This window comes from Trichoplusia ni, chromosome 14 (genome assembly GCF_003590095.1).
Source record: "Trichoplusia ni isolate ovarian cell line Hi5 chromosome 14, tn1, whole genome shotgun sequence".
In the NCBI taxonomy this organism is placed as follows: Eukaryota; Metazoa; Arthropoda; class Insecta; order Lepidoptera; family Noctuidae; genus Trichoplusia; species Trichoplusia ni.
Genome location: NC_039491.1, coordinates 1849119 through 1876682, shown reverse-complemented (window position 1 = coordinate 1876682; position 27564 = coordinate 1849119). Strand labels below are relative to the sequence as shown.

The 27564-nt window shown below is 36.9% G+C and overlaps 1 protein-coding gene and 1 non-coding gene across 4 annotated transcripts in view; both read left to right on the top strand.

The window, feature by feature from the left end:
- Positions 1–27564, top strand: part of LOC113500641 — an 85965-nt gene that overhangs the window by 39187 nt on the left and 19214 nt on the right. For all 3 annotated transcript variants that reach the window (XM_026881500.1, XM_026881499.1, XM_026881501.1), the window contains 2 exons: positions 9754–13649; positions 15985–16213. In XM_026881500.1, coding sequence (XP_026737301.1) covers positions 9754–13649; positions 15985–16213 — 4125 coding nt within the window. The remainder of the gene's footprint in view (positions 1–9753; positions 13650–15984; positions 16214–27564) is intronic.
- On the top strand, positions 19191–19261 carry Trnag-gcc. Its single transcript has one exon. It is a non-coding gene; the product is annotated as a tRNA-Gly (tRNA).

The window sequence follows — 27564 nt, the reverse complement described above, 5'->3', positions numbered from 1 at the left end:
ATATCGTGATGGCGATATGACTTAACATTATTAAGTCATAAACCAATAAAAATCAAACGTAATCAGCATATTCTTGAAGAAGTAAAAACCGCAACATTGGGTGAACAATTAATTAATCATTAATAATCAGCAATCAAACTATATACGACTTACTTATAATGTAAACAAAATGAAATCTAAGAAACGTGTTATTTTTGTATAACCTTTGTTTAAAAGGGACCAAACAAAGGTTTGAAACAACACCTGTTGTCAACCTTATAAAAGGCTCTCCATAAAACAATTGTAATCCAGCTAAAACTCGGTATACAATAAAGAACTTTATATTCTAAAACCTGCTCCAAAAAGTTTCTAGTATTTTCGAACGTGGTCTTTTACCAATTTATAATGGCAACATTGTATCATATCTACATCCCATAACCGTTATTGTAACGGTCTGTTGAAGATGTTTTTTTTACTCAACTATTAAGGGTCGTTTTTGTTATAAAGTGATACGTGTGGTAAAGCATAATATCACTAGTTTGTCGAACATGTATTGATCGATTTCTGTAAGGTCATGTATTAAAACCATTGAAGCTAAGCTATCATGATGCTTTGTAATCGTACCTACTTCTGATGTTCTCACTAACATTAGCTGATTCGACATCGTTCTGACAAGAACTGATGAGTTTGGTACAGAAAGACTTTTGACTAAAATTTGATAAAAAGTTAGCTGATACCCTGGATGAACACAGCTACTTTTTGCAGGCAATTCTAAACCACATGCCGTGAACCCGCCGCCATCAGTTAGTAAAGCTTTATGTATATCAAATTATTTTTGTGGTTGAATGACTCATAGTCAGTCTTAAAATAAGTTTTCCCAGATTAAAAACAACCGTTACGAATACGATGGTCAAGAAACACACTTCTTGCTAACATTTAATTGCTTGAACATCAAAAAGAATTTTGAATCTATCTTGTCACTCAAGTGTTTCCTTATATTGTTCCAAGATTGGACCGTCAGAATCTTCAAATAGGTGTCTTTATTGATTATATTGTCTTCTAAATTAATTTAATAGAGCCATAAATTACATAAATCTGTCCATTTTACAATCAACACTGTAACCAGCTTAGTTTTTCTCGTCACTATGATCGTGTAGTGACTTTGGGAAAATGTAATATCTCTCATCCGATTGATTATTCATTATGTTTTCTTGTACACAAGAAATACGCGTTTTCTTTTACTTAATTGGTCTCCAACTGACCATAGCTAAGAATCTCATTGACTGCGTTGAGGCATTTATAACTTACACTTCTTCGGCTAGTACTTTGTTAAGTAGATACAATTACAAATACCTATCCAGTGCTTACCACTGGCAATACTTTAGTATAAGCTTAGAAAACTAAAACTATCTCTACCAAATGACAGTGAAGTCTTTTGAGGCAAATTACCATCAATCAATTAATTTTACTGGAGATTCCATAAATTCAGTGGTGCATTGTATTGCTTCTTTTATTCCGTTTGAAACAACAACATCGAACAGGATTCCATATTGATTTTAATCTCTTAATCATGATTATCTTTTGACGATGTCCCCTGCCGTTGTACGTTTCCTGATGATACGAAAATTTTCAAAACCCAACAGTCATGGCATATCAAATAAAGTACAGTAATACACATCCAGTAGTGCTTCTCACAATAATGGCGTTGCTTTATCAATAACCGTAGCCCGTCTCGCACGATCATATCAGCTCGTAAATGTTCACGACTAGAAGCATTTCGAATAGGCAGCGAACAATTTCAAAGGTTATTGCCGGTTTGGAACCAATAACAATATGATTGGACCTAGAAATGCATAGGTCCATTGTTTTTGATATCATTTTTAGTGCCTATGATGTTCTGAGGTTTTCGCTTCGTAAGTGGCTTGTAATAGACTCCACAAAATTATGGTTAGAACAATAACCTATAACGACCGTTTGGTCAATTTCAATTCAGTATTACTACTATTAGTCTTTACATCGCATACTATAGGTCTGAAGGTGTTCTCATTATCACAACTTTACCCAAAAGCATTTCAGTTCCATTGCAAGACAAGGCTTTTACATTCTCCTGCCATCTCTTCTCCAAAGTCAAATCTTGGTTAGGCGTATGATTTGTTTCGTCAAAATAAAAACTATAAGCTCGTATATTGAACTACCTTATGATGCAACTTTTAAATCCCCCAGTGCGTTTTAGTGTTGAAATATGGCGCACCATAAAACCCCACTGGTTCAGAACTATCTTAGCCATCGGAGCGTTAATAGGCAGATAAGTTCGGTCCACAACGCTGGAAAGTCTATTATAGTGTTCAGAGTTCTATAAAACAATAGGATATAACTAAGGGTTCAATTGGATTACCTGGAAACTTTCCGTCACTTCTTTATGTAAGACTTTTGCAGTTGTTGAAGCGAAATGACCTATTCACTGCATAAAGCATTGTCTTTTTGCGATCACTGTAATAGAACTTCTTGAAGGGCTGATAATGGGAATCCGAATATCGTAATATCCCTGAATTTATGATCATTACGGTCTGTATCTCCAAGCAGTGGATTAGGACTACGTAAAAAAATGATATCATTCCACAATTGCTAGTTGTTCTATCTGAATCTGGCTTAAATATGGAAGAGCTTTAGTTGAACTACCTGTTATTACGGTGAAAGCCAGCTTTAAGTGGCCCATTAGCCAGGATGAACTGAACAGGAAAACGGAAATGAATAGTAGAAATAAAAATAAATCTAATGACGACTTAAGAGAGAATGTATCTGGATGTTCTCTTAGCGACGTTTAAATTATTTTCAAAGTTCCTAAGAACTTACATTTTGATGAATCATCAAGGGATAACCAGTATTATCTCTGATATCGGAAAGTTACTTTATGATTTAGGTTTTTTCCTCAAATAATGCAAAAACATGAGGGACCAATACCACGAAATTGAAATCCTTTATTATTTAAGGTAACAAGTATTTAATGACTAAATTAAACGCAGGAAAATCTCATTCATTTGTATGTGTGCGTGGTCAAAAATTACTTCGTCTCAAAATTAAAATCTATAAAATAATTTGCTGTCCGCCTACTCGGCTTAACTAGTCCTTACAAATCTCTCATAATCGAAATACATCAAATATTAAGTTTGATGGTCCCTTTATACTTAACAATGTTGTCACACAAATGTGGTATTCAGCTTAACACGGTAAGAACAGTAACCAACCGTAAAATTATAATAACTTGAGAAAAGGTTGAAGTAGGCTTACTTCCAAACAAATCATTTCGGTACTTACACATAACCGGGGGCCAATTTCAACATTAGACGGTGGGACTCCAGTAGGTCCAAATAAGTCGTATTGGTTAGATTGGTGAATGAAATGTCATTAGGAACGGTGTGAAAGGACCATAGCACTATTCATAATGAGTCTATTGTCATTGTTTGATGCTTACGGCTAGTTTACACGCTAGGCACAATGCACCAATAGGGTAACAAAAACATATTTTATTTGCTTAGGTTGGTTCTGTCAAACTGTAGAGACCATATAAATGGGATAAAATAAAAATCTTGATCATTTTCTTTCTCAATCAACTTTTTTTATATTTATTTCCATCCTTTCAAGGAAGTGTTAGAAGCTGGCTTACGTCAACGTAACAGAGCGTGGGTTTTCTGCAACTTTTCGTATCTAGATCGTTTAACACAGCATTCATTAAAGCTCAACATCATCCAATCGAAAATAGGAATATTTCAACTAGTTTCCTTAAATTCTGTTTGTATCAATATTCCTCATAATAGGTACCACAGATTCCTATGGCGGTTTTGGAAGAGGGACAGCGCTCTGCATCAGCCGTGTCGACAGCAAAAATTTCGAGAGGTTGTGATAGGCCCCAAGTAAATTGAAGCAAAGTGGAAAGCTAATATCCTAAAAGTCTTCAAATCCTTCCGAAATGGAAACCTACCTCGGTTATGATAAGGACATGTACGAAGTGTATCTGGTACGGCCTCGCTGCCTCCTCGCATCCCACGTGCGACGTATTGAGCAAGCGGAGCCTTGAGCCGGCGCCAACGTATGCCCGACTCTTACTTTCATTGTCCGTTTGAATGTTGATTTGATTACAATGAGGCCATCCGATTGATGGCGTTTATTCCCTACTTGGTGTAACCTCCATTGACGCTTAAAAACTTAATAAAGGTCTTAGATATTTTTGCCAAAGGCATTTTAAGTTCTTGACACCTACCATATGGTATTAAAATTCTGGCAACAAGTAAACCATTTTAATTTACATCAAAGAAGGCTAACCGGTTGTTGATATCTTCAGTTCTTGGATTATTAATAATGACAAAAAAACTATTTTTTCTATGTAATTGATTGAATCAAATTTCTATCTTTCAATAAGCAAACACAATGTAACTGTAAATGCTGGAAACGTAAGAATTAAAGAAGCAGTCTATAATAAGAAGCAATTTAACGTCGGTCGCAGGAAGTGAGAGAGACCGTAGCGAAAACTGACATCCGAAGCACTTAACGGTTAACTTGGTATTCATAGATTTATGTCGTATCATTTTGTATGTAATTGATAATTATAAAGTGGCTGTTATAGTTTCCTCATACATCAACGATTGCTTTGTGGCTATAAGCCTTAAGGATGCTGCAGTTTTTATGTCTTTAATTTACTTGACTGTTAAAGTAAAGGCTTTTTGAACTTAAGGACGTGGGGCCAACTGTTGGGTGTAACATGACTTAAGGAAAGCACCCATCATTAAGGAAAGTAAAAGGAGATCCGAAGAAAACTATCTACGATTACTTTGATGGACAGTACCAAATTTAAGATTGTAACATGGACCTTATTCTAATAAATTAGTAGGAAAATGATAAAAGCAAAGATTTGAAACTTGTAAACACAAAACGCAATGCTTGCAAAAAACATAATAGTTTTTCCTTTATACTTCGATAGCTCTACTTCTTGTTCTATTTGATGCGTGTTTAGGTCGTGAAATTTAAACGCATTTGTCAAAGCAGTAATAGTGACCGACACACAGTAAGTTGAACACCCACGTTTCACCAGACTGCTTGTCATCGATAAGTAACATTTAATAGTGGGACGAGCTGTTACCATTGTCGGCATCTAAATTTCTCGTGCTGTGAATTTCATCAATGAACCTTACATATTTTTTGAAATATGGAATAACCTTCCGAATATATGCCCGATTTCAACGTGGCAACGTGTCGCCGGTGCACTTTTTTAACTCATATATTTGTCCATGTAACCTTAATTTTTGTGAAACCACCGCGATACTGAGACTAATTCCTTACTGCGGCAATCGTTTTTTTTAAGAAATGAAAACATTTGTACCTATTTATTTATCATGTATTGTAATTCGGGGACTTCGGTTGGGTCCAAAACTAGTGGCGTGACTACACTGTTGCATCATTTAATAGTGAATCAGAGTCGGAGTTATTAATGCTAAAGTCCAGCAGTGTACTGAATTGAAACCCAGCGAGGTTCCCACTTCTCTATGAACGTACACTGTAGTATTCTCGTCTTTGTGTACAACAAATCACGTTTCATTGATTATATTACAATTCATGACGAGTTCTATTTCCATCGCGCAATAAGTACGTAAATACGTATTATAAGGTGTGTTTATTTAATTTTATTATAACACACATTGTTTATAATGGCATGAGCATAAATACTAGAGGTACAGCCGCTAAATCATCTGCTCTGTTCTGTGTCGATCAATTATTTTCACTGCCTACAGATTATTGCCTCAAGTATGAACATGTTAATAAAACTCCATACTTCATGATCAGGAATGAAAAAAAAAGGAATCTGGAAGAATTTTGAATTGGTACTGGTTAAGGAATGTTTAATTATTCTCTTCAAAACTGACGAGGTAAATCCATGACTCAAGATTCTTTTGATGATATCAACAACCATTTGTTGTAATCATTACTACAAATATACTCTTCCAAATGAGAGTCTCATTGAACTACCTACATACGGTATTCTGTATACAGTCATTATCATTTCCGTTTGTCGTTTCTCAGTAGTTCTACTTGCTGAACAATTTTATATTACAACTTTTAGCGATTACGGTCATTAAGATATTTCGCCTGGCCAGCCATTATCCGGCAGCTGCAGTAACAGTAAATTCATATTTGTTACTATTATCTTTGATCAATTTTCGAGAATTTTATAATGCCATTGCAGTTGTACGATATGTAAAATGTAGTTGAAATAAGTATGTAGTGCATTAATTATGCAAATGTATCTATCAAATTACTAGTTAAGTGTCCTGAGGACTAGTGCAAATGTAAGAGAGGCGACGTACTACACCGCGTAGCGAAGCATCTCTTCTTTCACAATTGCCACAGGCTTACATAAAGAGTTGGTGTCAAATCTCCAAACCAGTATTTATTTTAACTGACTATAATGCTAAAAGGAGTGAAGTGAGGTAAATGCAATTTCCAACAGAAAGAGGCAGACGAAGGAAGGTTTTCACGAAATTCTAGGCTAGACAAAAAAAAATGGGTAATGATGCTGATCGATTTTTGCAAACAGATTCGAAAAGACTTCATACTAATTCATGCACAATACTAACAAAGTCAATATTGAAATCTTCGACATTGCCGACGGCGATAATGTTAAAAGGAGGGCAATGTTTTCATTGCGTTTACATAATTACGTAAGAAGACCGTAAAGATATGTATCTTCACGGTCTCATTCCGTCTTGAGGTCGGCAGCATCGCAAATGTTATGCAGCCCTTGTAACAACTGATAGTTCTTTAGTCACTAATGCCTGTGGTAAGGCTTCTAGCATAGCTAAGCATATTTTTCGCGTCTTATAACTTGCAATATTAATACAATACGCAAAAATTTTGCCAAGCTTTACATGCACAGTTCAAATATCTTTTAGGTAAGCTTTAGGTGTCACAATCTACAGTAGAGGGCGCGATAAGTCATGCTTGTGATAGGCGATTTGAACCATTAGGTATGTTATACCTGTGGGGATCACTTACAAAAACTGCAAACTACATTTGAAAAAATGATCTTGGTCGTACTAAATCATATTATTATACAAAATAACTGTACGAAACGTAAGTCCTGTTCAATATTTCTTAAAATGTATGAACCAATGCAGTTTACAACGAGTTACAAACATACAAACAACTGCACTTTTACTTAACAAACAATCTTCATCTAACCAACAAAGATAATTCCGATTATAGATCTTCTTATAGAACTTCGATTCCGAAGATAGTCCTGCAACAATAACTTTCACTGCACCTGATATAAGAATCCAACATCAAATAAACACTACTTGTAAATAATCAATTAAGGCAAAAAGTATCGCGTGTGCTCACCCCCTAATAACACACAAACACATACATTAAGTATAATTACATTCAGATCATGTGCATGTTGTTCTTTAAAAGGTGGTAGCGTGTATTCTCGAACAATTATAGAACACTCGAAGATTAGCTTAGCAGATAACACACGTGACGCGATTATGTACACTTCATTTTATTATCTTATTGAATACTTGTTCTGTCTGTATGAAAACGGCATATAAAAATGACTATGACATTTTCAGTTGTTTGTACTGTTAGGTACCTATGTATACAGTATATACTAAGGCACCATTGACAAACGGTAAAGATACAAAATGTGTATTGAAATTTTTAATCGTTAATCTACAGAGAGCTAGTAGTCTGGTATTATTATATTTCTTTATGTCACTAATCTTACCCGTAATCGTGTCTGATATATTATAGCATTTTACATATTAATTCACAAGTAAAAAAAGCTTAAAAAAAACAGATATAACTACGTACTAAAGTTCCTCTTGAAAGGGTTTCTACGCAATTCTCGATTGAACTAATTGGAGATAAAGAAAACAATATTTTTAGCAATTGCTGATTAGATAACAACAAATAAAGTACTAAGTCATAAAATTTCATTCACCAGTCACGCGATATTGATTGATAATCTGATACCAACAAGAAATAAACAAAGTTCTAAATAATTATAATACTAATTCTGTTCCTCTGTTTCTACATATTCGAGTATAATTACAAAAATCATCGACACACGCTTATTCTAATGGCCATAGGTCCAGGTAGTACAAATCACTGATAATTTCCTCTTTGAATCTGACAACCTAATTACAATAAAGAACTTGAACCAAGCGTTACGGGTCGTCAACTAACGCACAATACCAGTTCACTGCAATTACTTCACGATAAAATCTATTAATATCCTGCACTCAATCAATTCCCATGAAAAATATATTACATTGTTTTTTTTTTCCTAAAACACTTGAAAGAGGATACAACACTAATTTTTGCAGACGTAGGCGCGACGATCTGGTAAGATTAAAGAAAGAGTGGCCAGACAGACAAGGGTGTGTGATAAATTTTTAAAATTGCTATGCATTGACACGCGTCGACTACATGCGAGAGACGTTTAATCAGCAAGAGACTGACGCTACTCGTTTCTCCCCCGAGAAGATTGGGACAAACAAAAAACTAAGGTTAATGTATAAGATAAATGAGATTTTGAAGACCTTTGCTCAGAAGTAGGCCTGTTAAGTAAAAAAATACCCGAAAATAGTACAACGAAATACTAAAACTTTCTTCTTATACGTTAATACTAAGTGTATTCTAGGTTCGTGTACACGTCGCTTTCGACTCACGAAGACAACACGCGCGGCGTTGCGCCTGCAAGCCACCCATCCGTTGTGCTTTCTACAGATTCAATATTAGCATGATTGTAATCTCAGACATGATATCCCGGACTCTTTGGTCTGGTCTATTTCTATTGTTCCGTGACAGGTTGGCAATTGTTATTCGCGTGAAGGATTTTGTATTACATTTGGAACCAGTTGAATCTTATGTTTTAGTCGTTGAGTAATATCAATTGACAAAGGGTATTCGTTTTTGCATCTGATTAATTTGATCATAGCTACTTAGTATCATTGCTGTGATTATATGGTGTACTTTCTATTTTAATGAACGTTTTATCTCTCTCTTAGTTTAAAAAATCATTGCCAACAATTTTGAAGTCAAACTATTTTAATTATTTGCGAATCAATACGTACGTACTGTCCGTAACTTTAATCCGTAGTAATTATTATCGACAGGCGCCACTGTAATGTACCGTTGTAATGCGTAAGAAAGGTTTCGTAAGGCTATTAGTGTACCTCGTGGTGTACGTCTAGTATTCCTGGCCACCCATATTGAACTATGACGTATACATTACGGACAGTAGGCAGTCTAAGGCGATATTGCACAACTATCAACCAGTCTGTCGCCGTCATTACCGCAAACGCCGTGCGGACCGCGCTTAGCACGTAACAAGGCGATAACTTATTGCGCGTGAAAAAGCTGCAGGCGTTATTGTTTCAAGTCTTAACAAATAAAACATGCATAAAATAATACATACACACTCGTATAACAGGTTATTGTATGTATACATATACAATATGTATTCTATACAAGTTTTAGAACTGGTTTTAAGTTACCCGTTTAACGTGTTTTATTACGAGCAGAAAACTTTACCGGGCTAGCGAAATGGAAATAAAAATTACCCTTGTTTGGTTGTAGATCTTTTATATAAATGTTAATTATGTAAATGTAAAGAAATTAAGTTACTTTTATTAAGTTATTTTATGTATTATAAATAGGGACCCTCTAGTAAATATGCTCGTTAGTGTAACAGGCAAATCAATTCATCTTTTTCTTTTTCAGAGTGGGGCGTCAGCAGTGAACCGGGCGAAGTAAGCGAACCGGAGGCCGGTCGCATGCGTCCCGAGGACTACCGCCTCGTATTTCTGAGCTCGGACTCGTCGTGTCGCGAAGACACGGAGGACTCGTCATCCACGGCCTCCTCGGCCGCGCCGCCCGCGCCCGACGACTGCGACTGGGACTACTTCGAGCCGGGCGCGTCGGCGGCGCAACCCATCCCCCCGCCCACCAAGCACGCGCCCCAGGCCTGCCCGCGACCCTGCTCCTGCGGCGCCGAGCCCCGTATTGTCGCAGTCCCAGTGCCAGTCCCCGTGCCTGTCCCCGCCGCCCTCTGGCCGGCTCTGCTCGCGTTCCCCACGCAAACACCACCCACGCCACACTGGAACACTTATCCCGGCCTAGCGCCTCTAGATGCCGCAACCCTCGCCCGGCTCACAACGGCCGCAGCCGTCGCCGTCACCGCCGCCGCCACCGCCACCGCTTCCGCCTCTGCACCACCGCATATGTATAAACTCGAGATGACCACCGTCGAAAGGACAGATAAGGCAATACAGTCCGAAGCGTCACAAGCGCCGGAGCCCCGCGATAACGATAACGATGATAAGAACATCGAACGGCCAGTTGAACATGAACCGTCAGTCGGTATCAAGGTGATTGCCGAGGAGGACTCATTGTCGTTGTTATCGGATCCAGCAAATGCCATGCCGGATCACCTAGAGGCGGAGAAAGCCTATCCTTCCTCCAACGAGTCCGCCGAGTCCAGCGATTCCGAGCAAGGAGTCGCACGGAGAAGTTATGACCTCACCAGCGGCGCCCCTGAAGAGCCAGCCACGTCCGATGAGGACTCTGACGACTCCGGGGGTGGCGGCGCCGGACGATTCTCGCGAGTGTTTGTTGTTAACCCGGCGGACTCGTCGTCCGACATGGAAGATAATGCGGACAGCAGTGGCATAGATTGTGATGATTCTTTCGTCGATAAAAAATCGGATAGTTTAGAACGAATTGCAGTCGAAGTGGTTAGGGAAAACGAAATGAACGTCAGTGGCAGTTCAAACGAAAGTTTTTCACAAATCAGCGAATCTTCAAACATTGTGCTTTTGGATTCGGTTAATTTTACAGAAGAGTATTCCGTTATACCATACGAAAATAATAGTGACGAAGACAGCAATCATGGAGAAATCAAACAATCGAACTTTTTCAAGTTTTGTGACGAAAATATGTTACAAAGTGAAACGTGTGAAAAATTCAATAGTTTTAATGCAAGTTGTAGCTCGAGTAGCAACGATTTAGATAAGAAAAACAACACAGATAGTGACGTTAATCGATATCAAAGTATATCATCTGAAAACATGGAGTACGACTCACTGTCAGACGTGAAAGTAAAATTCTCGGTAGAATTAGCTAACGAGAATCATAATAGTAATGAATTAATTTCTTTAGAATTACCACCGGACTCATTAACCAAATTATCACCTTCACCTGAGCCCAGTCACGATAACACAAGTTCATCGCCCGCAGAAAAAATAGACCTGTTTAAAGGTATTGAACGCACTCTCAGTGAACTATTGAAGAAAGAATTAATGGAGGACCAAGAGGAGGAGAAAATGCATGGCGTCAGGCCGGTTTGCTCGGAGGCGGAGGGGAGCGCGTGCGCACCTGCCGCGACAACAGTTTGCCGCTCGCGTACGGCTCGTGCGGACGGGCCCGCGCGCTTCACTAGCTGCGTTATGATAACGCACGACCGCGTCTCCGTCGTCACCTCAGACACGACGCAGCTCATGCAAGACATCATAGTGCACCACACCAACTCACAAAGTGAATCGGAGCCCAACCCGGACTCGCAGCAAGACGATTCAGACGAACGAATATCCGACGACGAAACACCGCAGCCTTCGGGCGGAGTGACTGTTGTTAGCAATGCCGACACTCTCTCGGCGGTCGTGTGCCTCGAGGAGGGGCTCGCAGACGACGACTCGTGGGTCGAGGACGTCAGCCACAACGAGGACGAGGCCACCTCACCCTCCGACTCGGACTCCGGGGATGAAGCCTCTCTACCCATGCGCGGCGAGGAGTTCGCTTACTGCAGACGTTCCATAGACTACACTTTACACACTATTGTCGAAGAAAGTTGCGAAGAAAGCGAAACGGAACAAACTGTAAAAAAACCGCGGCCTATATCTGCTACTGAATTAGAGAAATACTTTTTCTTCGGTTTGGGAGACGGCAGGAATATTCGCGACGATGAGGAAGCAGTGTCGGAAACATCGAGTGTGTGTAGTGAGGGTGGTGAATCGATTGTGGATAACGAGCAACCTAAAAGGAGTGGTGATAGTGATGAACTTGTGTCGTCGCGGTTGGAGAAATACTTTCTGTCAGGCTTCATGGGATTTAATCAAGAACGGCGCGACTCGGACGGATCAGGAAGCGTCGGCAGTGATAGTGAGGGCAGACAGAGCCCTGAACAGCGCAGAAAAAGGTTAGTACGCGCCCGAGGGACTCCCCGGTCACATTCAAACTCTCTCGATAACTTACTAACGGGTGATGAACCATCACAAGATAACCAAGAGGTGTCCGACGCGTCCAGTACCGAAACAGAGGACAGACACGACTCCTCCGAAAGGCTCGACATGCAAGGCGAATCTAAAAGAAAAAAACAAAACAAAAAGCCCCGCGGCTCGCCCGCCGACGAACGCCGACAATCAGCTGAGTTCACTGAGGAGACGCGCGACGATACTAGATCTGTTTCGGAGGGTGAAGACGGCAGGTTATCACCCCGACCGGAATTCCCACCGCTTGGATCTGAACTATCTGAATCTAAAAAACAAACTAGTAGGGATAGCGGGTTCGTCGGCAGCTGCGATGACCTACTCAGAAATGGAGATTCTAGTTCTGATTTCACAAGATCTCATGAACCTAAAATAGAATTAGAAGAAATAATCGAAGAAATCCGACCTGACATCGAGGAACGTGTAGAAGGTCCACCGACGTCCCGCCCGCCTCAAACACCGCTAGTACGTAAAGATAGCTTTAATAATTGGTCGTCTGACGAAGAAACCAATCTAATGATGACAAAAATGCGTCAATTTTTCAAACAAATGGTGCACACTACAAACGTGCGAACATCAACACCGGCGTCATCCAATTCAGAAAGTTCCCGCCCCCCGAAACCACCTCAGTTATTGTATTTTGAAAGCGAATTAACGCGATTAATGAAGACAGTACCGGGTATACGCGACGAAGAAGTCCGTGAAATAGTCGAATACTTATCAAGCGAAGACACGTGGAGTGATTCATATGACTCGTCTGACTACGCAGGTTCCGACTTAGAGGGTACAGCAGCTAACAGATCCGCGCTAAGAAAACAAATATCTGACAGTTGCCGCGAGATAATAGATGAGTTTGATAAGGGAAGCAATGACGCGGGATCACTGGAGCGCGACGCGGTGGGCGCGTACCGAAGGCTGGCGGCGACGCTGGGCCGCGCCGGGGAGGGCTCGCCGCCGATGTTCGGCAAGGTTATGCGACACATCGGCGGCCGCCTGGTGGCCCTCATGCACGAAGTGTCAGGCGGTGCTTCACCTAGCACTGACGACGACAGTGCTTCCGAACCGGGAGCGCTGGCCAGAAGTCGATCGCACGACATACTTGAGCCCACAGCAAGCAGGGGTAGTGTCGCGAGTGATAGTGAGCGGTTTTCGTGGCGCGGTAGTTTCGAATCGGCGCTCCTAGCAGCCGATTCCCGGGGTACGTTGGGCGGTGTGGGAAGTGAGTCGCGGAGATCTCCGGCGGGCGCAGACCTGGCCGCGCAGAAGTCACACTCAAGGAGCTGTGGAGCTATCGGTGGTAGCGAAGATAGACTGTGGCGAGGAAGACGACGCGCCTCCGCACCAGATGCTGAGGTAAAGTACCTACCATTAAACTCGTACCTTACTACTAACAATCATAACTCATAAATCTTTAGTTATACATTCACAAAATTTCTCTACACAGATAAAATAAAATAACTTAGATAGCGCACGAATAAAACACATCGATAGTAATTCATGGCCACACGATATCTATTTACTTCAATTATTTCAAAAATGTCAATGTCATATACTATTACGCGCACGAGAAACGATAGATAGAAGTTCCTGAACGAGATACATGCATCGGAGATAAGGCAGGCTTGTAAATAAATAAATATTTGACTGATAAGCAGCGAAGCGTGCACTGTGGTTAAAATGTACACGTACGGTGCTCTCTGTTTACTATCACAACACAAGTCAACAACATAAAAAAGGAACAAGTAATCTCAGTGCAGTTTGTTTATGCTTTTAACAGTAGTTTTCTTAAAAAAAAATAAGTTCTTACTGCTCATTCATGAGCATGGAATGTCACATCTAAATACAGAACTGACAAATATAACTATTTAACCCTTACGAGAATGTATGCATACATAACAGTCTACTGACCCAGTTCATCTTATTTACAGCTGTGGTATTGTTAACTCACTTAGTCTCATTAATAAATGTTGCAAACGAACAAAATACTTATGAATGGCATAGGTTCAAAAACAGATATATAATATCCAATCCCTAATAATATTATAAATGCGAAAGTAACTCTGTTTGTCTGTTACGCTTTCACGTCTAAACCACTCAACTGATTTTAATGAAATTTGGTACAGAGATAGTTTTTATTCCGGACTTTTGAAGAGTTCTCTTGGAAACGCGATATAACAAACACCGCGGGCGAACAGCTAGTGAGATATAAAATATAATACAATTTACACATTTTATATAAAGTACTATCAATATTTTACATATTACGTCAAATAACTTAAAACTACAACCGTATTGTAACTTGTTCAAACAATATCCAAGGCCTATTTATCATAGTACTAACCATAACTTCTTCAGTTTATCTATACTAAGGCTAATATTTAACTAACTGAAGTACTTGTTATTTAAAGGAATCAAATCAAACAATGGATACTTGAAAATGAAATATTGTATGTTAACTTAAGTATTAATATAGTTTAAAAATTCCACATGACACTGAAATTATAATAAGGAATATTATTAATCACTACAATAGTTATGCTAGCGACTTGTGACTTGTTTTTTTTTCTATTATGTGCAGATTTAATTTTTCTATTTTATAACATGTATAAACCTTCAATAGTGTAAGTAAAGCCGATGACGGAAGTTGGTCAACATAATTTGTTTAATAATACCTATATCCCAATAATTGTCAGGGATATGTATTAATTGGTATTTAGTACGTTTTAACGAAACTAGGAATTATTTATTTTCTTTCATTTTTAAACGACTCCCGCAGTAAGTAATTTAATCCTTGTGTCACGGGGGGTTGCACAAACATAGAAATCACGTACACAAAGACACGCATTCATTATAATTACTATTAGAAGTAAGACATCCTCTTTTTGACAATTTTAGTTTATAAGTTTAACTAAAATATTATGTAGGTAATGGTTATGTTACAGCAAAGTGCGTTTGGGCAAAAAAAGATATTTGATTTGTTTTGTCAACCCTGTTCTGCCTCAAACTAGACCAGTAGCAGATCACTACATTTGTATACACTTGCTTTAAAAATGTAATTGTTATCCAAATTTTGTTGTTGATCATACTGAAGTTAGGATTAACCGTACGTGATATTTATTATAACAGTCAACTTCTTGAAACACTCATACACACTCATACTTAAATGTAAGAAAACAAGACATTTTGTAGATAACCCACGTACTACCAATTACTGGCTAATGATTTTAGGATCGACAATGTAGCATCAATTTATAACAATTAACAGTGTCTTGTTGATCGTTTTTTGATTAACTCTAAATGATACTATTAAGTATACACTAATACTATGACTAAGAGGAATGTTACTATGTAATAAAGATTACTACACAAGGAAGTTGGACATAACATATAGTTTAAAGAAAATTGGTTATGCGTCTCATTGTTATCAAGAGCTGCTTAAGTAGGAATAATTGCATGCTTATTAAATGGAAGGAATTGGCTCTCTTTTAATTTGCTAATGACTATAACGCTTAATTCTATCATTTAATAGTTCAGGCTTATGTTTACCTAAATTGCAGTTAAAATATCTGTGATACAAAATTATTTCTGATAATTAATTAGACGTAGAATTCCTTTCACTAAAACATTGATGTCAAACAGACCAATTGATTATATTAGCATTGTATTGAAACATATAATTTTGTTATAGTCAGAAGAAGAGCAGCGCGCTGGTTCTCTTCCTCGGCTACCGTCTATCACGGGTACGAACACAGTGCCGGCGGGTCCGGTGAAGTCGGCCCGGTACCGTGCCCCCGGGTTCCGTACAGCGACTCGTGCGGCGTCCGCGCCAGGATTGCACGCACCCCGACGTCGCCGGCCGCCGCCGACGCCGCTGCAGCCGCCGCCCGCCGCGCCTGCCTCCGCACCCAGCCTGCAAGGTAAGACCTACTTTATTAATCTCTTTACTAGTAATACTAGTGCACTCGAAATGCTATCCTCAAGTAAAAAATACACTATGTAATGTGTGCGTTGTGTTAATTACCTCCTGACGAACGTAAGCGTGAGTGATGGGGGAGTTAAACAAAACTGCTAGCTTTAGCAATGAAGTCTGAATGTCAATGAAGTGCTATATACATCTGGAAGAAGCCAGTACGCGTGAGCCCTCTATACTCTAATCATTCAGCCAAATTTTACCAAAATTAATCAAGTCGTTTGAAAGTGGATGAGTTACTTTAAACACAAACCTTTTGGTGTGATGATTATGATGTAAGTGTGATGATGATAGATCTTACTTATATGTATATTTAATTAAAAACGGATTTATAGCAAGCCAGCAGCGGCCATTTTTCGCTTACGGAGTAGAACTACGTGTACGTGCAATAAAAACCTAACCTCTTACTATAAACTAGAATACTTAAATTTATGTAGCGAGTTACTTGTCAGTTTGTTACATGTCCTGACTCCACACGCTAAGGTCATGAGAAAAACAGAAACCAACATAAAATATTACTGCACTTTGTCTAAAGTCATTCTCGAGAACACAATTAAAAATCCAACTTCATACATGTTAGAAGTTTCGTTTGTCATACAATTTACCATGTTGTGGAATCCAAAAAAAGACAATGGACGTTTGAAATGAATTGTCACGATTGTTTAAACACCTATTAACAGCTAAAAGTTAATTAAAATACGCCATGTTACGTAAAGAAGCTAATTATCAGGCTCGTTAATAGGATGATGAATTGTACTTTCTAAACTATTTAAAAAGTTATTTTCTCTTACACTCAGTGACATGAATGAGAAATGCTTTTGATTAACTGTTGGGGAAATACTTGGAAAATAACTATCTTTGAACCCCATATGGCTATGAGCGCCAATAAGAGATGTCGAATCGAGCTTGACTCATTCTTAGAAAGGTATGGCACGATTTTGCCAAATAGAAGGAAAGATAGACCTTTGCCCTGTAATCGGACAATCATGACTAATCATAATGACTGTGAATAAATATCCAACGTTTAAGGTGCTATTTAGGTCTCGACACAATAAGCTTTTGAGTTTAGAGTAAACTTAAGTATAATTCTTTGTGCAATCGTCAACGAAGATAACATTTTTTCTCATTCCGAAGCATCCCTTTGCTCCTTTGCGAATTGTTGTGTGAACGTAAGCATTTCCACTCTGTTATGCGGCCATGCCATTCTGATAAACCAAAACAATATATAAAAGCTCGCTTTATTTATACAATAACGACCTGTTTTTAACAATACCTTATGTTTTGCTTATGAGACAATAAAACTAAACGTACCAGTTGTTTTTAAATAAGAGGCTCGATATTTAAACATTCGATTTCAATGTCAGCCAGTTACCTTCGTTTAAGGAAGCGAGGATTTAAAAGTCAGGGTGTCTACCACGACCTGTAAGAACATATGTATCACTTGTGAAAGAGAGACGTCACACTTCACCGTGTAATGTGTACACATTACATATCTAGTTAGTTAACATAATCTATATTTACAATATTAATAACAAAATCGCTAAATAAGTTTCAAAAATTACTCGCTTTATTACGAGTATTACGCAATAATCGATTAACTTCTCACGACACTAAAATCTTATGAATCCACTATTCTGAATTCAAATATCCCGCGCTTCTGTTTTCCTACCTGCCAGTATTGCCGCGAATAGCAACTGTAAAGGTTTCATGAATGAGGTTGCGGACTATTTACGAATGAGGTCGTAGTTAAGATTTAGCAGTTCATTCTTATGACCAACTCCGACTTTATTACTTTAACTCAAGCCTTCAGGTGTCTTCAATTGGCTATACGATTTAAAACGTCGAACCTCCTTTGTTTTCCCATGACTCGGATGTCCATGACCTAAGCAAATCACTCGCATTTACTAAGTATCATTGTTACTCGTTTCTTTAACCCACTTTAGAGTATTGCGTGACTGTTTTCCCATCAACTTCTAGTGCTAAAGATTATGAATAAAATTATGTTCTCTCGTGTTTATGAATGGCCGATAGTATCTTCGTAGGTATTGCAAAATGTAATTTATGATATATTATCAATGACTTATGCTTTATAGAGCTAGATTCAGTCGTCCCCGATGCACCATGAACGATCTTGCACTCTCACTTTCCCTTTAAAACTGAGTGAAATTTGTTTTTATGGTCAATAAACTAATTATTAAAAAAGAAAAACAAAAAAAATAGATTACGAAACTTGGCAGCTTACCTTTTACTTATTATAAATAATGTAAACGAAATGTAATATTCATCTTTAAACATTTTCTTCCACTCTCTTTCATTTGATACCCATATTGTCCAGAAAATAACGTGTTTGGTGTGGGTTCCGAATCGTTGGGCGCCATTTTCATTATACGATACGACTCATATATGTACGATACCACCATAATTCTGATGAATTCAATGATGCCAAAATGATTAAAAAACCTGGAATAAAATAGCAGACCGGACCGGACAGACGGAAGTCGGACTCAAGACACTAGGGTTATCGTATAAAATAAGCAGACGAAGAAAAATTAAAACAAAAAAAAAAACAAGTCGTTATTGTTACGACCACCGCATTCCTAAGCATTGTTGAAGCTTACTTTTTACTAATCGTTGTGATAGCGGTATAAAAAAAAAATCAAAATCAAGTTTTAATTTCAAATGCGACGTTTTCCAAGCAATTTAAATCGTTACAATTTATTATCTCTAGTTGCACAGTTCCAAAGGTATTGAAATACTTCATTTGAAAAAAAAAACAACTGTCCAAAAAGATAAAAGAAGAATATGTATTTTTTATGTTATATTTAACTTTATTTATTAATGTTTTTTTACATGAACGTAGTTCATTTCATGAGCAAGCTAACCAAAAGACGATAGTACACAGTTTATTCATAGTTTAAATACAAGCATCGGTGGTTCAGTGGTAGAATGCTCGCCTGCCACGCGGGCGGCCCAGGTTCGATTCCCGGCCGATGCATGTAATAGCGAAGAATTCTTTTGTTTTTCAAATATTTTTTATGTATATACATATTTTATTTATTTGTTTAGAATATAATTCATAACATTTGGTCTTGCTTAAAGCATGCAGGCAAAGGTAATTAAGCTTGAAATATAATTTTCAAATTTTCGCCGTAAAATTTTCGTGTCACAATGTACGAAATTGAACTTCTTCAGGGCCCCAATTCTGCTATTTGCAATGGCCGATGAATGAATGAAAATGACAGTTTTCGTATTATCTTAAGCATTTTCCCTACACAATAACTGGAAATTCAGTGCGGGACGGTACACTAAAGGTAAATACAATTAAGTTCAAATTATTGTATTGGCAAAACACTTAAGTGAAAAGGAATAATTTCAAATTTAATTCAATTGCCATTCATTCATCGGCCATTGTAAAATAGCAGAACCGGGGCCCTGCTCGACCGCTCTTTTTGATTCTTTTTATTTCCGAGAACCAATTTGTACGCAAAAAAATCGCTTCCTGGGACAGCTAGTTGTGTATCAAATAACATTATATCAATAATCAGGGAAAATACCAGAGATAATTACTACTATTAATAAATAACTAAGTATTCAAACAAGAAGTAAGGAAGTAAGGGTGACCTAATGACCAACCAAAACTTTAAATAAATTATTATTTTCTATAGAAATATATTATCAAAAATTAATTTAACTTGATGCAATTAAAAACTACCTTTTCAACGTTTGTCCCCTGGCAACCATTAAAAAATATATTCTGTGATATTACCAAGATTCTAACCGACTCAATGATACCCTATATAAAAAAATCCATCCAGTCATGCCAAAGAACAAATATACACTCGAAAGCAAAACCAGATGTAAAGATGATAGTAAATTCACATTTTCCTGGTTAATTTGTATACCTATAGTGACGTAATCGATCTGCAAATTCATCGCAATGTGCAACTCATTGGTTTTAATGTCACGTTCGACTTGACTGCGCTACCTACATACCATTCTCTGACTCTCCGTGGTTACGAAAAATGTGTGGAATCTAAGGCATAAAGGAAAACATTCTCGGATACTTTATTAAAAAAAAAACTAATGAGATTTTATAAAAAAATGTATGCATTTAGTTTATGATGTAATATTTATAATTTTGAGCGTTCATAGTGTATTACCCAATGCGGAATAGACATTGACCATTTCATTCTGTTTATTTCATATAAACTGACTGTGTTAGCAAAATGTCAACAGGATGATGATAATAGAGATTAGTACCCAATATTAAAGATTAAGATATGCTTAAAATGATAGGGTAAGTTTAATCTCTGATCTCTAATCTCTCGGTTGATGGTGCTCGATCGATACACATTTTCAAGTTCAACAGCAGCAAATTTCGAATACAGCATGAATTGAAATCATTTAGTTAATTAACTGGTTTTAAATCTGAAATCAATGAATTACACAATTTAAATCGACTTAAACGATCTGCTTTAGTATCCAATACGCTATTTATTAGACTAGAAACTATCTCATAAAGCAGGGAAAGCCTAGATGAATGGAAAGTCAATTATTATTCGCTTATTATTTCGCTGTTACATCACATTTTATATTCATCGTCTAAATCGATCTATATTTTTATTACGTGCGAGTTGATTAGAACAGACATCAGAGAATGCCATAAGAAGTGGTCACTTCCTATTTGCATAACCGATCTTGATTTATATTTAAGCTGGTCTAATTTCTTCGTCCGGTTTTGAGTTATACCGTCTGACCTAGTATATGTCTGATCTAGTAGATTTTTTTAAAACACTGCACGCGAAGATGTTTTTACTTTCTACCAGCATTAAACATTAAAACTTAGTGATGTAGTTAAATGCATACATTTTATTATTAAAAAAACAACTACCGCACTAAGGAATTGCATCGCGGGGGTTTTCACAAAAAGATGGAAAGCATTGCAGATCACACAAAAGCTTTTTATCCTTCTATTGCTAAGCGGGGTCCGAACCCGCTACGTACTGAACACATTTGATCTTGGTGAGGTGACCTTAAACCACTTGTCCGTGCATTCAGTATTTTGTCTCTTCATTCGTCTTTATAGTGAAAAAGACGACAGGACACATTATGTTACTTTTTCAACTATTTTGAATTGTGAATACAACAGTACACCTACCGGTACCTAAAAGAACATTATTTTACAAATAATGCACGCACTTACTTGACTTTCATAGTTTCTGGGAATGCAGGGGTACCTCTTATCGCTTTACTACCTCAAAACAAATGAAGTAATAATCATTAGCGATGGGTATCTAAACGCGCAATGCTTTAATCGCTCGCAAATGACTTGAATTCCCCGAATTGTACCAATGTTTTCACCACGAGCTATGCCTTGGAATGATTGCATAAAAATGCATGATAACTTAAGAATTGTTTCTTTCATCAATTGATTACAGATACAATTCTAAACTTGGCAATATTATTGACAAAAAACAGTGGAGGAGTTGTGATTAGTGTTACGTTAGGTGTGAATTAATTACTTCATGTTTACAACTTAACTAGCCCCATTTAACAGTCTGATTCCTTATTAACTTCGACTATTCAAATTGCTTTCCTAAAGAAATACATTTTCCAGACATTTTTAATCGCTATCGTGAAATCTTCAGTCACAATTCACATTGCTTTATGAATTCACCGCGTCATTAGGCAGGCCATTTTGTTTTCTGACGCGTCACGGTCGGCACCGTCCACAAAAGTAGGCCTAACTGTTAAGATAGAACATTTCTCTGTTCTTACATTCCTCGGCAGCTGACCTTAATGCTTCCTCATTGGTACAAGATGTTTCCATTGGCCATAACCCATAAGACACATGAGGTTTTAATGGTTTTCGTAATTCTTCGCCTAGTTTCTGCTGTTTCCTGTTCTTTATGGCAACGGCACATTAAAATCATTTGAAATATTATAACAATGGAACGTATGTAGGAGATTCCTAGAATATTCATATTTTGTAATTAGTACATGATAGTACGATCACTTATAATGCCAAATAGTTTTGAACTACGATTTCATCTATTTGGGAGAATTATAAAATCAATGTGTTAACCTCTTAGTTTTGATTGGGACTGGTTCTAGTGAAATAATAACTTTCGCTCGAACAAGTTACAAGTAGAATTTTCATAACCTCTTTTTTTTAAATTGAACCCTCATGACGATTCTAAAAGAAATTTCACTAATGCCATTCGCTACTCATCCATACAATACCATTTAGATATAAAAAAACAAAGAAATAACCTAAACCCTATATTTAAATAACAATCTAAACACATTGTCGTGCTTAACGCATTTTAGTTTTCACTAACCGCAGAGCGTAAACTAGTACGAGCGTATAAATTAAACTTATCACAAAGCTAAACATTGCTGAAATTAGCATATATAAATAGATTTCATAACAAACTTTTACACTTGAGTTCATACGTAACCTAAGTAACGCCTTTCAAAACTTCGAAAACCTGTTTAACACAATGTTTCCGGCTTATCGGACGTGATCATTCTATGGCGAGTGAATGCAAACTATACCGTAGGCCCGAAGCCATTCACTCATGTATTTACGCACTAAGTACTGTTTAAGCAGCTAAAAGTCTGGCCTTGTACTAAATAATGACAAATGTATTATGTGTCCAATTCTCGCCTGATTCGGTGGGCAATTGATTAAGTTTGACGTCACCAGTACTTACTCAGGTATCCTTTTTAAAAGCGTGTCCTTTGGCAATGAAAGCACATTGCACGCAGAAACGTTAATGTACCAAGAAGTTAAATACAAACAAAAATCATGCTAATCGCACGCACGTGACTGCATGCATATTGACGACAACATTAGTCACTGATAGCATTTTATCGAAACCAAACACTCGAATTGTTACGTGTGTTATTTTTCTTTCGTTATTTTATAACGATTTCAATCGAATTAAATAGCAGTAATCGAGTAACAGTAAAACTTACTACAATCGAATTTGATTGAGGGTTCAAAGAAACCGTTAATATCTAGACAACATTCGCTTAAATTACTATTAATGTTAAGTAGTGTTAGTATCAAAATATTTTTTGCATTTCTATGACTATCATTTTGCGATTATCATGTTATTAATGATATTATCCCATATGATATAATGAAGAATTCAATTTGATCAGTCTGGCGATGACGCATCATGATAGATTCTTTCAAAAAAATGTCTAAATGAAATCATTAATTCCAAAACAACTTTATTTTAAAGATATTTTATTAATTTACAATGCAACTAAAGCTATTAAGAAAAAAAATAAGTATTCATTTTACGATCTCTTCTAAATAATAAATTTGAAAAATCTTTTCAACTATTCTAAAATCATAATTGTAATTCCAGTATGCAAAATTAGATTTCATGTTTCGAAGTCTTCAAACTTTAAATTTCGAATTTCTATTGAACATAAAATAAAATATTAAAATGGCGTCTGTGTTTTATAAAATAAATAAAAAGCTTATTATGGCACGTTGACGTATTATAGTAGACTAGCAAAGTTAATCGTGGATAGAATATTAAAACAAATGTATGGCTAACCTTGAAACTACATCGTATTTACATTAAATGGCATAACTAAATTATTGTATGTACATCGATTATTAAACTATTATTTTTGTAATGTATTGTAACATACTCATCATAGATATTGCTGCTTTTGGTAAATTATGATAATTATTTTATAATTATTTACAACCAACAAACGATGGTGTACATAAATTGAGTAATTATTGGATTCTTCCATATTTTATCAATAATTACAATTGTTTATTAACATAAATGAATATGCAATGTATTAATAGGTATCTGATGTAAAGCGAGCTTTACTTCCCCTATTTCTAAAAGAAGCTCATGTGTAAGGACTCCGGTTGGGTCCGAAACTAGTCGTACAATCCCGAGAAATAAGCGTGAGTTAACCGATTCATCATTTAATAATTAATAATCCGCACGTGAATAAAAATTGATTTAACGATGTCCTCCTAAAAATGTCCTTTAACATTTATTTACTTACCACAATATCAACAATCACGTGCGCAACTCATTAATTCCATATCATCTCAATACCATCTTATAATAACAATTGACATTCATTCAAGTAATTTCTACCGATCCACAAGCTATGACGAAACAAAACCATTGTGTTCAAGTACTTGAAGTAATAAGTAAATAAGTACGCATACCATGGCGTGGTATCTTACCTCTTACCCAACATTGGTTTCACGGTGACTGCGCACCGTGGCTACTGCCGTCCGGTTGCAGGGCACTACGACACTCCATTTCATTCATATCTTTGGGTTACAGAACAATGCACAGATTTCCCTTACCTGACCGACATCGATTGACTTTTTTGCTGTTGAATCTAGGTTTATTTTAAATGGTAGAAATGTGAGTTAGCTTTATTTACTTACTTAATACAGTATTATTTGATTTGAGTACGTAATCAAAGGCAACTCGATGTTCCATAAGTTTGTTAATGTCAATGAATCAACCAACAAACGTCTGTGTGATCTACGAATGCTAGTCCTGAGTCTGGGTGTCTGTGACTTGAATGTTTGTGAAACCCCATGCGGCACAAGGAATTAAATTCCATACTGCGGGAGTCGTATGTGAAAAAAATGAAAAAACTTCAATAAAAATTACAGAAAAGGTTGAAAAGGCAAAATATACACAATTATAAGTCCTACCGGTCTATTCCAACTATTTTATTCATAAATAATCAATATGCAGATATTGAAGGTCTTGTACATTCAATACAGAAACCTACACAGCTATGTTATGTTTACAACGGAAATACAGATTTGAAACATTAATAACAAACGTGTCATTGTAGCCACATATTGTTACACCGAGCCAGTTTGTTTATCCAACTGTTTGAGGACACCTCTGCCAATCACGTTCAAATTATGACTGAGATTACTGAGAAAATAGCGTACGAATTGTACCTATAGTAACAACTTAAAAAAAAAACACGCAAAGGGATTGATACGCAATTACGAATAAAAAAGAGACAAAAGATCACACCTCTATGGGAATCTCTCGAATGTTTTGAGATTCTACATTCCTATTAATAATAAATAAATGTGTTGTGTCTCGCGTATTTAAAGGTGACTAGTCAATATAAAAGTAATTATCGAAATAATAAGATACTAATATAGATAAGCAGATTGTAATCAGGATTGCATTTTATTCGGCAGACATTTTATATTGCATCATGTTATTAGTTACTATAATTTTCCATTCTATACATAAATGTTGTATTTTATCGGCTAGATAATGTAATTATCACGGATCTAGACTATTCTTGCTCCCGGATTAACGTTTTAGTTGTCAAACAACTCGTTCTAAAATCAGATAGATAGTGATAAACTTTTATATTGTATTTATGCAGATTTATCGATAATGATTGAAAAAAAACATATCAGATCTTTTTCAGACTGATACAAACGTTAAAACGATATAAATTTGTTCCCATGACACTTAATTTAACATTATCTAATTCTAGAATTTGATATTTCGCCTAATCAGTCTTCATATCTTTATATGTCTGTGTGCACAACTAGGCAAGTGACATTTCTGCAAACGTAAAATTAAATAGAAAACGACACGTGATAAATCGTATTTTAACTATTTTATTGACTTGAATATCATCATCCCAGTTCTTTTTCCAATCCTTTTTTGGGTCGGCCTCTAGGATGCTGCTCAGAACCAGTATTTTAGAAGGAGTGACTGCCTATATGACCTCCTCAACTTACCTGAATAAAACGATATCCTTTAGCCTGCTTCTAGCTTCAAAGTTTTGTAATTAATGGTGGAACTCTTTATAACATAGTCGATGGTCACCTTAACCTGTGAGCGATGAACTAGTGCACTTGCAGTGAACGACTTTTCTATAAAGGAAACGATACTTGTCTACAGATCACATAAAATCTAAACAACTTGATTGTTATCCATGTCATACGAAACACAGTACACACATTTCATGTCATAGAGAAATGAAACTCAGAACCATTGTGCACGGCCGCGATAGATTTTTTTATCGATACCATGTGACCAATTGTTGTGGATGACTCTATCGACATAGTATGCTTTCACTTTGCACATTTCTTGCGATATGTCGAGGTATGCGGATAAAAAATGCTATAATTACGGTTAAATTGTAATAAGCTCATCGTAATTGGTAATGAGTTTGTGTTACGAAATGTTGATATTGTTGGTACAGGAGGGACTAGTAGGAAGAGGTTATTATACATGTACAGCCATAACTTAAAATTAGATTCTTAGTAAGACACAGACGGCTTTCTGAAAGGTTATCCTTAAGTTTAACTTACCTTTAAGTATTAGCGAAAGATTTTTTTTTATATTTGATGTATTTTTCTCAGCGTTCACCATCGATACTTGTTCGAGCGAATGCACTTTTTTATTGTCGTGTGTCTTATGATACAAATTAGCATGAGAGTTATTCATTCTTAAAAAATGCAATTTATCTTCTAGGTTTGTACAGAATCTTATGAAACTTACATAGGTTTTAAAACATACAAGTTTTAAGAGATCGAATTAAGGTATGTTATGGTCGAAAATGAATTATGTGACAACTAAACCCGTATAATACTGCACTATAGTTTCACTATTTCTCACATACATTAATGTCTCGCGTTAGTAAACGCAAACGTATATCGTATTGAGTTCCAAAACCGATCAAGGCGACATTTGTCACGATCCCGCGCAAGCCGAAATGCCGGAGCCAATGAAAGGTCGGGTACAAAGACCATTGTGATATTGTATAGTCGTGATAATCAAGACGGAATACAGAAGGCCTACTAACTCTTAGCGTAAGACAGATTTTAAGGCCAAGTGTAAAAAGAGGGGTGTTATAAGTTTGACGTGTATCCGTCTGAAGTGTCGTAGTTCACAAACTGATTGAGCGATTTCAATTTAATTTGTTTTGTATAAAAGGTGAATTATGTGCGAGTGTCGTTAGACATTAGTAGAAGCGAGATGCCACTCAACACGGTAATAGACCGCGACTTACTTCGACTACTGGTGGTATGGTCCTCTGTACAAAATCTTATTAACCGTTTGAAATTGATGACGTCTTTATTTGAGTGAGTTAAGGTTGATTATCGTAATTAAACAGCACAGCTGACGTGCATATCACGAACAATGGATAGCCGTGACGTACCACTGTATCAGTGACCGGACGTATCTGGGTGCTGTATTATTTAATCACAACCATATTTATCTTAAAGTAATATTTATGCTG